Genomic DNA, 15,520 nt, shown 5'->3' on the forward strand with positions numbered 1-15,520 from the left:
CGCGTCCGCTGGGCGCCGCGGGCGGAGGGACGCGCGGAGATGACGCAGGCAGCACCGGAAGCCGCTCCCCTGTGAGGTTGCAGACCCCGAGCGGCGGCCGCTGGTCCAGGTCTGTATGTGAGGCGGGGTCAGGCCGAGGAGGGGGTTCTCAGGCGCCCGCGCCTCTGCTGACCAGCCGCGCCTCGGGCCGTTTGTCTTTCTTTCTCTGCAGGCGCCATGGCTGCGGAGCGGACCCGGCCGCTGCGAGGCTCTGGCGGCCCGAGCGCGCCTAGTCGGTGTGAGCCCGGCGCGAGGTCCTGGGCCCCGGGGCGCTCGCTCAGGTCAGTGCTGCGCGGAACACGACTCTGGAAGCGGGGGACCTGGGAACGACGAACGCGGGTTGAAGGGATCTGGAGTTGATTTTAGAGATGGGAAAATTGAGTCTCGGAGTTACTGCCTGTTAGTTGCTCAGTTTCCTTAGCCGCGAAATGAGTAAACAATGATGCTACCATGACTTTGAAAGATGATCAAGTGTGGCGAGGTGGTTTATGAAGTACAAAGCGCTATATTAATGTGAGGGACTGCGCCATAGTTGTGGGTTTGCGATGGAAACAGGTGTGTATGTGGGGTGCCGCTTGAGATACAGATAACAATATTAATGCTGAATAATAATGGTAACTGGCATTTCCTGGAAGCTTACAGTGTGTCGGGTACTGTGCTAAACGTTTTACGTGCGTTATCCGACTTAATCCTCACAAAAACCCTTGTACGGAATGCTGTGCGTGGTTGCATTTTACAAGTGAGGAGACTGAACTTGAGATGGGTGAAGTGATTTCCCCAGGGTCACTCAGCAACAGGTGGAGCTGCAGAGCCTGTATTTATTAACACAGTTTCTTTCCGAGCTGTTTTTATTTATCTTAGAGCCAAAGGCGGTTTTATCTTATTTTTAAAAAAGATTTTTTTTTAAAGTATTTTATTTATTTATTTGAGAGAGAGACAGTGAGAGAGAGCATGAGCTAGGAGAAGGTCAGAGAGAGAAGCAGACTCCCCATGGAGCTGGGAGCCCGATGCGGGACTCGATCTCGGGACTCCGGGATCATGACCTGAGCTGAAGGCAGTCGTCCACCCAACTGAGCCACCCAGGCGTCCCTAAAAAAGATTTTATTTATTTATTTGACAGACAGATCACAAGTAGGCAGAGAGGCAGGCAGAGAGAGAGAGAGAGGAGGAAGCAGGCTCCTCGCTGAGCAGAGAGCCTGATGCGGGGCTCGATCTGAGGACCCCGGGATCATGACCCGAGCCGAAGGCAAAGGCTTTAACCCACTGAGCCCCCCAGGCGCCCCTAAAGGCGGTTTTAAAGTAAATAGTATATTCACATGGTTTGAAATTCAAGAAAGGGCTCCTTGCTCCAATTCCTTAGCTCTCCAGTTTTCCCGGGAAGCAACCAGGGTTACCAGCTTCATGATATTCAAAAGATACCGGGCATGTGTATGTTTATAAATAACATGTTTTCAGAACCTGTGTACTGTAACTGCTGATAGTGCTTGATAAGAAAACAGGGAAGATGAATCCTCCTCTCCAACAACAGATGTCTTGCTTTCATTCTTAACTAGGCCAGGTCCTGGTGGAGAAGAGGAGAACACATATGTGGTGTTTTATCTAGAATGGCTGTCTCCAATAAAACCTAGGGGTATAGTTTTGTTTTGTTTCGAGGGGGTGGGGGCTGAGAAAGATGTTAAGGTGCTTCTTATGGGACCCTGGGAAAGTCACTCCACTTCTTAGGCCATAAATTTCCTCATTTTATTTGTTAAGGGCAGTAGTACTGATACTTTCCATGAAGTTCTGATAATCCAATGAGGTAATGTCTATGAGTAGTACTTGAGTCTTTTAAATCAGTACAAATATGAGAGTTGCCTAAGGGAACATGGGGAGCTAATGGCAGAACTAGAGATCAAACCTAGACCTCCCATCTTCCAGTTTAGGTGTCTTCATCACGCCACCCATTTCGGAGCCTAAGTGATTGTTAATATTGAGGGCAGAAGGGCAGGTTTAATGTTTAATCTGAAGTGGGGGCAGGGGAGGGCAAGACACAAGTGTGGATAGAGACAAAAATGCACCTAGTGGGAAATTCTAGCCTCAAGTCAATAACTGCCCTTAATTATAAAACTAAATCTCAGTAAGTTTGAGCTCTCGAATTTTTCCTCCATATATTTTAAGCCATTTTAAGGGAAATTTTATGATTAGGGTCATAGGGTCGATAAGGGATGTTGGTGGCCCTATGTTTTCCAGCCTTAGGGCTACTGCCAGCTTTCCTGGCAGGTATTCATAGCGATAAAACTATGAAAAATACCATGTGAGTTACTTCAGACTGTGTGTTAAGGATGTTCTGGCCCTGTTTCTGATTTTCATAACTTTCAAAGTGAGTGATAGCTTCCATTTTACAGATGACTGAAGTTTTAGAAGTTGGTCTCAGAGTTGCCCATAATCCCATAGGAAGTGGCTGAATCAGTAAAAGATTTGACTGACTCCAGGGCATTTTCATTTACCTCATTCTGCCTCTGTTTCCACTGTCTTTGACTTTCCCAGCAATGGGAATTGCACAGCGTTCTGGAGACAGCCCTTACATTATTGAAAAGCTCCTGTTGAGTTGAAATCCTTCTTCCTGAAGTTGTCCTGTTTGGGCCTTGTGCTGCCAGGAGTACATGATATTCCTAGAGGCTCTCCAAAAGGGTTCATTTTAGACCTGTGACCTTAAGAAAGTTCCCTCCAAAGTCAGTTGATTTTTTTGTTAGAAAAGTAAAAACTAGTGGGTTTCGTTTTGTTTTGTAATAGTGCAGAGTTGGGGAAAAAATTATTAGGGGTTAAGAGAATATCTGAATCTCAGAAATGGCTGAGTTTTTTAAAGGTGCTCATTGGAAAGTTTGTCCCATAATCTGTGGTGTCATGACTACATTAATTTGGCATTCTGTAGGATGTCTTAGTTTTTGTCAATGGTGGAAACCTGATAACATTTTCATGGGTATTATAAATTTGCCTTGTAGTCATTTAAATAGTAATTCAGCTTCTTATAAGCAGAAATAAACATTTCTGTGATGGATGTGTGGATACTTCTGTGTATGTAGGTGTGAGAGAGGAAGTCTTCCGCACTTATTCCTAGGTAGATGTTTTGTTACATGTTTTTAATTGGCCAGTATTAATTAATTAGATTTTGTGACATTTTGTGAGTGTCCACAGAAAAGGATTGTTTTGATTTGCTATGAGTGGTTTTTTTAAAGTAAAAAATTTCCAGAAATGTTATAGATAGAATGTTGTTTAGATTCAGAAAGAGGAAGCTTGTTAGCTTGTTTTGTTGATAAAACTTTTGGTGAACTGATTATTTTTTGGCTGCCTAGTAAATCTATGAACTAAAAAATCCTGCCTAGCCCAAACCCTGAGGATTCTGGAGTATTATTTTAAAGTTCATTCACTGTTCCCAAAATCAAACTGTTCGATGGGAGATAATATGATTGGAAGGTTTGGTTGCTTTTACTCTTTTGTGTCCAATAACATTCTTGCCAAATTTGATATTGGGAAATTAATGAAAATGATTTTTACTGACCTACATGAACAGAGTTGGAAGATGAGATCTGGCTTTTGACGTAGACTTGACCTAAATGACATATATGGGAAGGAATTTATTTACCTCTTCCACATTAATTTGGATATAAGTTTTTAAAATTAGTATGACAGTCTGGTTGGAGAATAAATGATCAGATAGAAGGAAGGTTTTTTTTTTAAATTATGGAAATGTTTAAACATATAATAATAAAAAGAATTAAAAAACCTCTGTGTACTGATCATTCAGCACCAACATCTATCAACATATAGCCAACCTTGGGAAAGATGTTTTTATGGATTTGCTTTATTTTTTGTTTTCTTTTCATTAGTTTAGTCCCTTTTGTCAAAAGTGGATTGACACCTTGACACAGTATGTAATGCTGTATATTTGTAAGGTTTTTTTCTGTTCCATTTAGTCCTGGAGCAATTTGTCATTCTCCTAAAGGAGAAGGTGCTGTAAGCAGATAGTCATAGTGCCTCCAGGTTTTATAACCAGGTTGTGATTCTCCTGGTTGTGGCTGTCATCAGAGAGAGACAGCTTGGTGTGGTTGGAAGAGTACGGATGGTGAGAGCACTGACCTCCGGGTTGTTCTGATGCTATTTTAATAGCTCTGTTGACTGTAGGCAAATCACTTACCTTCTCTGACTTTTAACTTCCTCCCCTGCAAAGTAGAGATGATGCTTCTTGTTTTCTTGGTGTTTTCGAAGCTTCGGGATTACTAATTTGACTTATTTGTGAGGCTTCCTTGACCCTCACTGCTCATGTGTGTGGCACATGGTTAGGGGTTGTCACCAGCTCATATGAGGCTTATAAAAACTATGTAAGGCCATGTAAGGCCTTTAGTAATTCATGTTCTAACAGGCGGTGCCATAAAGGAAGTAGAAGAACCAGAATACCTGAGCCAGAATACCTGTAACTTAAGACATCTGCTTGTTTCTTCCCTAAACCTTTTTGTCTGAACATCTATCGAAAAGCCAGTAGTTGGTTTTGTGATTTTGGTAACAGGTCAGGCTGTGCCTAGCATGATAACTAAAATGTCCAGTTACTGCTCAGGAGACTTGCCTTCTGGTTGTTTTTGTGATTTTAGTACCCAAATAGAGTGTATTAAGTAAACAGTGTTATGAAGGTTTTGATGAGTGGTGGGGTGGGGAGAAGTATATTAAGTAGAAAAAGCTATTTTATAATAAACACTTTGTAAATCTTTTACTGTGAAGATGCATGTAGCATGTGCTAGACTTCAAAAGGAGCAAGTCACATACACCTACATAAGTCTCACTGACTTGTGTTTCAGAGATCATGATTTATTAATGTTTTCTCAGTATGTATTTTCCTCTGTGTGCATGGAAGATTTTCAGATGGAATATGTTTACTGTAAAGTTGTAATGTGGTAACTAAGCATAAAGTTGTAATGCCAAGTTTTTTACACTAATTTTCATTTGTTAGCAGTCTTGCTTGAACAGTCTTTTTGAGCAGAACTAATACAATATTTTGATGTGCCACAGGTAAATTTTTCCATAACCTTATGGAGAGAAAGGACTTTGAGACATGGCTTGATAACATTTCTGTTACATTTCTTTCTCTGACGGACTTGCAGAAAAATGAAACTCTGGATCACCTGATTAGTCTGAGTGGGGCAGTCCAGCTCAGGCATCTCTCCAATAACCTGGAGACTCTCCTCAAGCGGGACTTCCTCAAACTCCTTCCCCTGGAGCTCAGTTTTTATTTGTTAAAATGGCTCGATCCTCAGACTTTACTCACATGCTGCCTCGTCTCTAAACAGTGGAATAAGGTGATAAGTGCCTGTACAGAGGTGTGGCAGACTGCGTGTAAAAATTTGGGCTGGCAGATAGATGATTCTGTTCAGGACGCTTTGCACTGGAAGAAGGTTTATTTGAAGGCTATTTTGAGAATGAAGCAACTGGAGGACCATGAAGCCTTTGAGACCTCATCATTAATTGGACACAGTGCCAGAGTGTATGCACTTTACTATAAAGATGGACTTCTCTGTACAGGTAAGAGACCTTGGAACTGTTTTGTTGTTTTGTATTTCATAGGGTATAATTTTAGAACCAGAAAAAAATTACTCCTTAGGCTTGAGAATGGCAAGATTAATTATATGAGATATCTGTAGTGGCATTCTCCCTTCCCCCCTCCATCCCTAACCCTTTCCTCTTTCCCTCTAGAAAACAAATCATTTTTATAAAATTGTATGAGAAGAAAGCTCCAAACATTCTTTTAAATGTGATGTGAATCAGGAAGCTGTAACTGTTTTTTTCAGTGCTTTTTCCTTCCATGTACAGTTCTCCATGTTGGTTAAAATTTTTTTTTCTGTCAGCAGTATTTTTTGAGAAAAATCAGTGGAAAAGTTGGTGTCTAGATCTAGCAAGTAGTTAGCTCATCTTGGAAGAATTACTTAACCTTTGTGTGTTTGTTTCCCTGTCTGTTTAATATGGGAAGGGAAGTATTTCTCTTTTGCTGTAAATTCCTGTGGTTCTAAGAAGACTTAGACGAGTTTACACATGGAAGTTAGATATTTTAACCCTAAGCAATTGAGTAACTATATAACAAAATAATCATTAAAATTTGGAATTATGTATATCTTAATTATGATGGGCGTGTGCTTCTACTTATAATCAATGCATATGTTTTAGGCAATACATTTTGATAGGCATTGTAGATAATTCTTAGGCAATGTCTAGAATGATTCCAGGTAGTTCTTATCAATGGTCCCAATGTCTGTTCACTTTCATTGTGTGTAATATTTAGGGATACTTGGTGTTCTTTCTTCATTCAAGGTAATTTCTTTCCTTCTTTAAATATTTATGAGAGAGAGAGACGGAGCAGAAAGGGAGGGATACAGGAAGAGGGAGAGGGAATCTCAAGCTTACTCCACAGAGCATGGAGCCTGACACAGAGCTCAGTCTCACAGCCCTGAGATCACAACCAAAGCCAAAATTCAGGAGTCAGATGCTTAACCAACTGTGCTATCCAGGCACCCCCCAAGATAGTTTTTTAAAATTTTTTCTTTTATTTATTTATTTTCCCCAAGATAATTTCTAATAGACATTTGAGTTTTACCTAAGTATATATTTGCCTTTTTAAATAGCATATACTGTTCCTTTGTGTAAATATGTCACCATTATTTGGCCAATTCAACATTAATGCATATTTAGGTGGTTCTATTTTTATGAATATCTCTGTTTGCACTTTTTTCCCTTGAATTATTTCCTTGGGGCAGAAGCCTTAAAGTAGAATCACAGATCGAGGAATATGAATGATTTTAAAGTTCCTCTTACTATCCTTTCCAGAGAGATCGAATTGGTGCCATGGCCACAGCAAAGTTTTAAATAACCCTCCTTCTCTCTGAGAGTTCCACCAGACTCAGTTTTAACATTTTTGAGATGTATGATTTCTCAAGGATATATATTTTCTCATGTGGTGATATATTCTCTGAAATGCTAGATACCTTGCCAGTTTTATAAAATAAACATTAAATTTAAGGCATTTCATGGTTTCGTTTGTCATCCAAAAGCTATTCGTGCTCATGTTATTCCCTGTCTTATAAGTCAGATTATTGGAAAGGCATCATCTGTTCTTTTATACTTTGATGTACTTTCCCATTGGGGTGATAGCTTTTCTGTGTTCTTTTTGCCTTAGGATCAATCAATGGCAGGTAGTTTTTAAAGATTAAGATGCAGTATTGCCTTTGAGATTTGTGCTCATTTGTACTTAGGTAAGTACTGGCGAGTTGACTCATTTTCAGAGCCACATTGAGCTTTAAAAAAAAAAACACCTCTCATCAAACTTTACTTTTGAAATGTAGTAAAGCTGCATTAGTTATTTGAAGCAGAAGTGAATGGGAAACATTCACTGAGTACTTTAACTACCTGGAAAGTTAGTATCTACAATAACTATGAACCCAGCCCTGCACTTTAAGGTTGTTTTCTAGGTGGGTCTATAGTTTGTATTTTTTATTCTAATTAAATTCATCAGGTTTGCATATTGAAAATTCTGCTCTGTCTTTTGAAAATAATCCAAAGCATTAGTTTAATTTTTCTAATAGCAGCATCCCTGGAAGCATAACCAGTGAGAGAAGTATTTGTTACACAATCATACATGTGTTTGGTCCCTGCTGTTACTGAAGAGCTCGTGTTTTCTCCGTGGTAGAATTGGGAAATTCTGAATTTGGCAATAAGTTTACAGTTGATATTTTTAGATTAGCCCCTTGAACAAGCAATAAAATAGTATTGCCAAAAAGATTGATGGCTGATAGTAAAAATTAACATAGCATAGTGAATTAGGTAGTTACCCTTCTGCTTAGTTCTAAAATGGTAAGAAAGGAACCTGTTGTGCTTTGTGCCATTCAGTAGATATATATAAAATGACTTCCATGTGAAAGACAATGTGAAGTATACATGGATGAATTAGGACAGTTCTTGCTCAGAGAATGTGCACAGTGGGATCAGGAAGGTACCCTGATTAGGTAGAAGTCTCCATGTAGACTATGAAAGAGCAAGCACTTGCCCTTTTAGAGAGGGTAGCAGCTGCTCCACTGTAGTGAATTATTGCCATATGGGATTTAAGGTTAGAGTGATCAGATCTGATACTTAGAGTCCCAGATCTAGATTTCTGTGCAATATTCTGATTTTTTTTAGTGTTTTTGTTTGTTCGTTTGTTTGTTTTTTAGTGTGCTGATTTTTAAGTATTATTCACATTTTTAAAATATTGGTTGGGTCGTATTGAGTCTGCAGGCTGCTGTAGTGTTACCTTGGCTTATAGTTGAATAAGAAAAATAAAAGCTATAAAAGAGGTGTTATCAAATGATACAGTTGAATTATATGAGGAGAACAAATCATATAATTGTTCAGAGGAAGCAGTGCTTTCCTTCATTTGCAAAAATTGAGCAGTGTTTATGTTGAATCTTGGAAAGTGGGCGGATTTTAGAGAGATGAGAATAAGTGCTTTCCAGTAGGAAGATCAGCATTAACATTAGCAAAAGTGTGGAAAGGACTAAGTGTGGAGCTTATAGGAGAAAAATAAAGAACATTCATTTTAGCTGATCTCAGGATATAAGTAGGGACACTGTGAGATTCTTAGAATATAAGCTGAAGAATTGGCTTGAGGTGTATTATAAAAACCTTAAATATTGGGAACATGAGTTTGGACGGTTTTCTGTGAGTAGGAAGAAAAAAATATGAAAGTTTTCTGAGCTGAAAAAGGGCCAATATCAGAGTTGTCTTCAAGTAGACCAGTTTTTCTTATTTCTATCAGACCCAGGTCCTCTTCTTATAATGTATTTTGTAATATTATCTTACCTTAAACTAAAATTCATAGAAATAACTTACTGGCACGTATTTCAGAAAGTTAATGTAATACCTAAATGCTGATCCAGAGCAGAAATAAAAAGATAGTAATTTTAGAATAATACACATTAAACATGTTGTGCTCAAGCCCAGCTGTGCTAGAAGACAGAAGTGTAATGAGATGTTTGCACCTGTGTATGTACTGTTGTCATGAACATGACGGCTCTAAGTGCAGTGTGTTGTATTTGTACCATCAGTGGTATGACCTCAAGCAGTGAAAAAACTCTTAGCAAAGTCCCCAAGAAAGCAAAATACATTTTTCCTCAATCTACCTGGTATACTCTGAAAATTTAGAATAAACTTCATGCTTTGTAAAACTGGTCTGAGGCTCAGACAACTAAGGATAAGCTTTTTCCTTAGGAATATCGGGCAGAATCGTTAAGAGGTCATGCAAAATATGAGACAATTCTTTTCGTGTACTGTTCATGATGTCTAGCATTTTCAGCCTTAGCCTGGCAGAGGCTAGTAATGCCCCTTACCCTCTGCCCCAAAATCATTGTGACAATTGAAAACACTCCTGCACATTTCTAAAATGTTCCCTTAGGAGATGATACTTCTTCTGTTGAGACCTCTGGCATTGACCAACGTAGAGTTTCCAAATTAAAGTGTTAGAGTATTGCGGTTTAGGGAAGAGTAAACAGAACTAGAGTTTCTGAATTGAAGTATTAGGGTAGAGACGAACAATGAGAGACTGTGGACTCTGAAAAACAATCTGAGGGTTTTGGAGGGATGAGGGGTGGGAGGTTGGGTGAGCCTGGTGGTGGGTATTATGGAGGGCACGGATTGCATGGAGCACTGGGTGTGGTGCATAAACAATGAATTCTGGAACACTGAAAAGAAATTTTAAAAATAAATAAAAATTTGAAAGTATTAGTGTGTTGCAGTTTAGGTAAGAGTAGATAGATTTAGATATAGATTTAGATTTAGATATATAGATTTAGATATATAAAGGATAGAGATTTTTTAAAGGAGCAGTTAAATGGAAGAGCCACCATTAAAATGGAATTGACAGGATTTTGGAATGGATTGAGTATGTGGCGAGGAAAGGGTTAATTTAAAAAATAACTGGGATTTCTAGCTATATATACACCTGGGAAGTTGGTGGTACTAGTAACAAGAACAGAAAATGAAGGAATAGAGAGGGTAGAGGGAATTAAATTTGGGATGAACTTAACGTAGTTGGATGTGAGTGGAGATTCCCATAGGTATCTGGAATGCAACATCAGAGTAGCTCAGGGCAAGAGCAAAAGGTTGAGGGGTTAGCCACATCATGGCTATGGCTAGAACAGGGGGTTTTTAAAAGGAGTTGGAGAGGAAGAAGAATATAGCCTAGGATGGATCCTTGAAGAGTGTACTTAGAGGGGGAAGAGGTACAGAACCAGAATGGTGAAGAGTTTCAAGGACATTTTAGTCATCAGAGTCAAATGCCCCCAAGAGGCAGCTGAGAGCTGAGATCTGATTCTACCAGTTAAATATTTAAACTTCACTTGATCCGGTAGTTTACTACTCCATTTGAGTTACAGCTCCATTTTCTGCTTACCTTTTTGTTACATACCCATCCCTGTGCTTTTTTATATCAAAGTATTGTTTTCATCATCTTTCCTGAGTAGAGAGGGCTTGTTTTTTCTTTCATATAATGAAAAATAGTCTTCATTTATTTAGTCCCCTTTCATCTCTGGGTTGCATCATTGATGACCTGCTGCTAGTCAGTGCAGCAAATGGCAGTCCACGGGGAAGGTTGAAATAAAAATTAAATAGGAGAGGAGAATAGTGGCTCCTGAAGGCCCAACAGAGTAGACTTGCAGCTCTGTAAAATGGGACTGACATCAAGCTAATTTTCTCTGATACTTCTTTAGGGTGTAAAACTGAATATTTTCCTATATAAACTAATTTAAACAATTAGGATAATTTTTTTTTGTTTTTATCAAGTTGTGGTAAAATAGACACAAGATTGAGGATCCAGTCATTCCACTTCCTAAGACACATTTATGGAACATTTAGATTTATCATTTTAACCATTTTTAAGTGTTGTATAATTGAGATTATCTAGACATACTGTCCAGTATAGTAGCTATAGGCCACATAAGGCTTTTGAGCTCTTGAAATGGCACTAGTCCAAACTGAGATGTGAAATGGGAAATACTCAATGGATTTAGAATATAAAATATTTTATTAATTTTTTATATTGGTTACGTGTTGAAATTTTATTTTTGATACATTGGGCTAATGAAATTATATATATTTTTTACTTTTTAAAGTAAATAATAGAAAATTTTAAATTACATATCTGAATTATTTCTGTGGTTCGTATTTTGTTTCTGTTGGACAGCGCTGTTTCCAAAGATTTTATTTTTAAGTAATCTGTGCACCCAGAGCTTGAACCTACACCCCAAGATCAAGAGTCTCATGCTTTACCTACTGAGCCAGCCCAGTGCCCCTCCCCAGATGATTCTGATGCCCCATATGACCATTGAGGAGCACCAACCACATCCCATTTCTAGTTTTATAAAAAGGAAACTGGGTCTGTAAATACCTAGAGTGACCGCAAGTATAGTCTTCATTTCAGTGTGTTCTCCTAGCGTTTGTCCAGGTTGAATTTCATGCTCTACCCTTTTCATAAGTGTTATTTTTTCATTGTGTGAAACAGTGGCTTTCTACCAACCCTTAAAGGTAGAATTGTGGCCAGTTTTATTTAGTCATTTCATCTTTTCCAAAGCCAGTGATTCAGTGCTTTCCTGCATACTGTGTCCTTGTGAGTGTATTTTTTTATTTTCAAAATGTCTTTAACAATTCTTATTACTACTTTTTTGTTATAAAGGTAAGTTTGTGAGGCTGATTTAATCATTAGACTTTTAAACATAAAGCTAATCCTGAATTATCATCATGATCAGTGTAATTTGATCAGATGCGGAGATAAAACTCGCTTTTTTTCTGCAGAATCTTGAGACGCTTTATAGGCTAATTGTTGAGTTGTTGTGAATGTGTGGAATAATTTATCCATGGTTTTCTTAGAGGTTCCTTTACAGATTTCAGGATGGCTTAAGGAAATAGCAGTTAGCTTTTGCATAAGTTAGCCTGTGATCTGTGGCTTATCTTTGACTTATCTTAGGGTAGAATATATTCCGGCAGACAGGTTTACTCTTCAGCATTCTTTATTCGCTCAGAGTTGTTGGGTCATGGGTAGGCATACAAATGTATACGTGCATTCGTAGGTAATACTCATCATTTCAAGCTCAAATCAGAAAGCTCGTGATAGTCAAAGGTGTATGAAATTTTGCAAGTGCAAGCCCAAGGGATGCTTTGTCAGTACTCCTCTGTCACCTGGAAAATTAAGGAAAGAGGACTAAACCAGAAAGCCTGCATTCAGTCCCTGTGCTGTTCACACCATTTTGGTGACCCTGAATGAGTTATTACCCTCCCCATGCTTTGCTTTTTTCAGCTATTAAGTGGAAATGCTAGAAGAGGGGATCATGAGGTTCTGCTTGAAGAATACCATGGTTGGGGGATAGACTTTCCTTCTTTAGTGTTTGGTTTCTTACTAACTTCCCTGTTTTTCTCTTGAAGGGTCAGATGACTTGTCTGCAAAACTGTGGGATGTGAGCACAGGACAGTGTGTTTATGGCATCCAGACCCACACTTGTGCAGCAGTGAAATTTGATGAGCAGAAGCTTGTGACAGGCTCCTTTGACAACACTGTGGCCTGCTGGGAATGGAGTTCCGGAGCCAGGACCCAGCACTTCCGGGGGCACACAGGGGCGGGTGGGTTGCCCTTTTTCAGGGGTTTCTACAGTTAATTTAACCTCTCATTCCTTAAAACCAGGAGCCAAGAATGTGATCCTGTTTTGTTTTCTTTTTGTTTTTTTAACTTAACCTGCCTTTCCCTCCTATTATTTCTTAGTCATAGCCATTAATCCCTTTACTTAAGGCATTCCTATTTGGAATTTTTTCCTGAATGTTGCTTTTCCGTGGTGTATTTCAAAACTCTTCTGTGTACCCTTGTGCTGGGAGGGGGTGGTATTCCTTGACGTATTTCATTTATACCGTGTTGAACAGTCAGTTCATTTTGCTTTTGTCAGATTCCTTACCTCCAAATTGAGCAAGTCCTACACTTGTAAATTCAGTCTACTCTGTTTGTAGAATCAGGGCTGAAAATCCTTTGGAGTGACAGTAGTTCTCAGATTGTATAATCTACACATACTATGTTGAGTTGGATCTTGGTTGACAATTGATTAAAATAAACCAGTGCCTAGAGATAAGATAAACAGATACCTGAGTATTCCTAGTAGTTTTATAGTGGCCTAGTGTGTAGAAACTGGTCATTTGAGTATAGCCTTGAGACCTGAGCTGCTAATCTCTGCTGCATTGTATTTTGGAGCTTTGTGCAGAAATCCTGTTGAGCTGTTTCCCATCTTCTTGTGCATCAGCTCCCTTCTTCCTTTTCTCCATTTACTCACTGCCTCAGCCCTGGAGAGTCATAGTCTATGATCTTCAGCATCCCGTTTTATGAGCAGTCTTCTTGGACTCCCTTCTACTGTAGGTTTCCCAATAACCTGAATTTTGTCATAACACTCACCATACAAATGAGTATGGTAATCCAGTTCCCCGCCAGGCTATACATGCCAGAAGGATAGGGACCCTGCCTGTCTTATTCACCCTTAGGTCCTGAGTTCCTTTTATTGTGTCTGGTGCTCAGTAATACTTTGAAGTGAACCTAGCTATTTTGCTGAAAACAATTTTTTCCCTATTTTTGTTTGTCATCTTAAACATTTCCCTCAATTTGTTATCACTTGCTTGTTACAGAAATTAATATTGGAAGATACATGATTTAACATGGTATATATTAAATTGAGTGTACCGTTCCATATGTCAGGATGTACATTCCAGGTGATTTTATACCTGATCAACTTCACAACCTCTGCTCTAAAAAAATTTTGTCTTTGCTGTTCCCTGGACATTGCTATGGCTTTTCCTAACTCCATGCCTTTGCTGTTCCTTCTACCTGCAATATTCTCTTTTCTTGAGAATATCCTTCAGGGCCATCTCCAATATCACCTCTTCCCTGAAGTCCTCTCTGATACCCTTGGGCAGAATTAGTCATTCTCCTTGGTGTTTCCCTAGCAAGAGGTAAACATTTAAATTTTTTGGACTCCTCCTTTACCCTTAGACTGAGTTCCTTACGGAAAAGCCCAATGTATATCTCTGGGTCCCCAATGTTCCTTTAGAGTCTGGCAGGCAGTTAAAAACAAATGTTTGAGTATTTGCTATACTCAGGCACTGTTTTAGGTGCTGGGGGTACACCCCTCAAGAAATTCAGAGAGTTGGAGAGAATGGCTTAGTCTCACCTTTGAGATACTTATGTGTGTTTTGTTTTTCTCATTACACTGGCTTTTCTTGGTCATGGGTATTGTTCTTGACATTTTGTCTCATTGTGAAGAATAGGGCCACCTATGTTGTTTTTTCCCTGCATGAGCTGGATTGGTTTTGTGGTGTGTCAGGCAGGCAAGGCTGAGTGGGAATGCCGTTATCTCCAGCACTGGTGTTAGCTCTCACTTCGAAGCTAGTACAGGTGAAGAGATTGTGTCATTCCAGGGATGCTCCATCCCTAGAAGAATAAGCTGTAATAATAACAAGAATTTTGAAATGAATATATTTTTTATCATAAAATCTTAGTTGAGTAGCACCATTCTTACAGTATCTCTGGCTGAGAATTACACAGTTGGTCAGCTAGGAGAATGAACACGATTGAACTCTGTTACAAAAGACCCTCACAGGGGCATGTTTTAACTTTGTGTATGTTATATATACTAGTGTTTAGCGTTGACTACAATGATGAACTGGATATCTTGGTGAGTGGCTCTGCAGACTTCACTGTGAAAGTATGGGCTCTATCTGCTGGGACATGCCTGAACACACTCACCGGGCACACGGAATGGGTCACCAAGGTAGGAAGACTTACAGAAGAACTCTCCTTGACATCAGGTTTTGTAGGGGTAAGGGAGCTGTGGATGGGGTGGAGGATGGTAGGTGCTGTCTTGTTAAGTGGTAGATGAGCCCTAAAATGGAACAGATGTACCCACAATGCATCATGGCCGGCAATAGCGACCAGCCGGGTAAAGGACACTTGGTAAATAGTTGAAGAAATGAATGACTCACGGGCACAGAAAAATGCCCACAGTGTATTTGGTGGGTGGAGGGAACAAATAAAACAGGTCATGGACAAAAAACTACATTATAGAGTATGATAACAATTTCTGAATAAGTGTGTTACGCACCAGAATGTTACAGGTTATTATCACTTATGGAATTGTAGGTGCTATTTTTCCTTTTAGGATAAACATGTATCTTTTTGAATCACGAAAGCAGTTTTCATCTTGAAAAAATAATAGTTGTAAGAAATGGGATAAAAAATGTATGGGATTTTTAAAAGAATATTGTGTTTTCTTATTTTCAAAAAAAGGTGATTATGAGGATCAAATGCAGTATTAATCATGGAAATGTCATATAGAAACACTTTTCCTGAGCTTCCCATTCCTTCCTGTGTGGGATAGCGGATAGAGGAGTGAGCAAAACAGACTTGGCC

The 15,520-nt window shown here is 39.2% G+C and overlaps 1 protein-coding gene across 2 annotated transcripts in view; it reads left to right on the forward strand.

The window, feature by feature from the left end:
* The window catches only part of FBXW2 (F-box and WD repeat domain containing 2), a 29,598-nt gene continuing 14,078 nt past the window's right edge, over nucleotides 1-15,520 (forward strand). Inside the window, exons 1-5 of one of the 2 annotated variants that reach the window (XM_032307036.1) lie at nucleotides 1-109; nucleotides 212-320; nucleotides 5,080-5,589; nucleotides 12,505-12,699; nucleotides 14,749-14,882. In XM_032307036.1, the coding sequence (XP_032162927.1) occupies nucleotides 5,100-5,589; nucleotides 12,505-12,699; nucleotides 14,749-14,882 (819 nt within the window). In that variant the 5' untranslated portion in view covers nucleotides 1-109; nucleotides 212-320; nucleotides 5,080-5,099. The remainder of the gene's footprint in view (nucleotides 110-211; nucleotides 321-5,079; nucleotides 5,590-12,504; nucleotides 12,700-14,748; nucleotides 14,883-15,520) is intronic. The other variant, XM_032307037.1, reaches the window with a different exon arrangement.

Source organism: Mustela erminea, chromosome 12 (assembly GCF_009829155.1).
Source record: "Mustela erminea isolate mMusErm1 chromosome 12, mMusErm1.Pri, whole genome shotgun sequence".
Classification (NCBI taxonomy): Eukaryota; Metazoa; Chordata; class Mammalia; order Carnivora; family Mustelidae; genus Mustela; species Mustela erminea.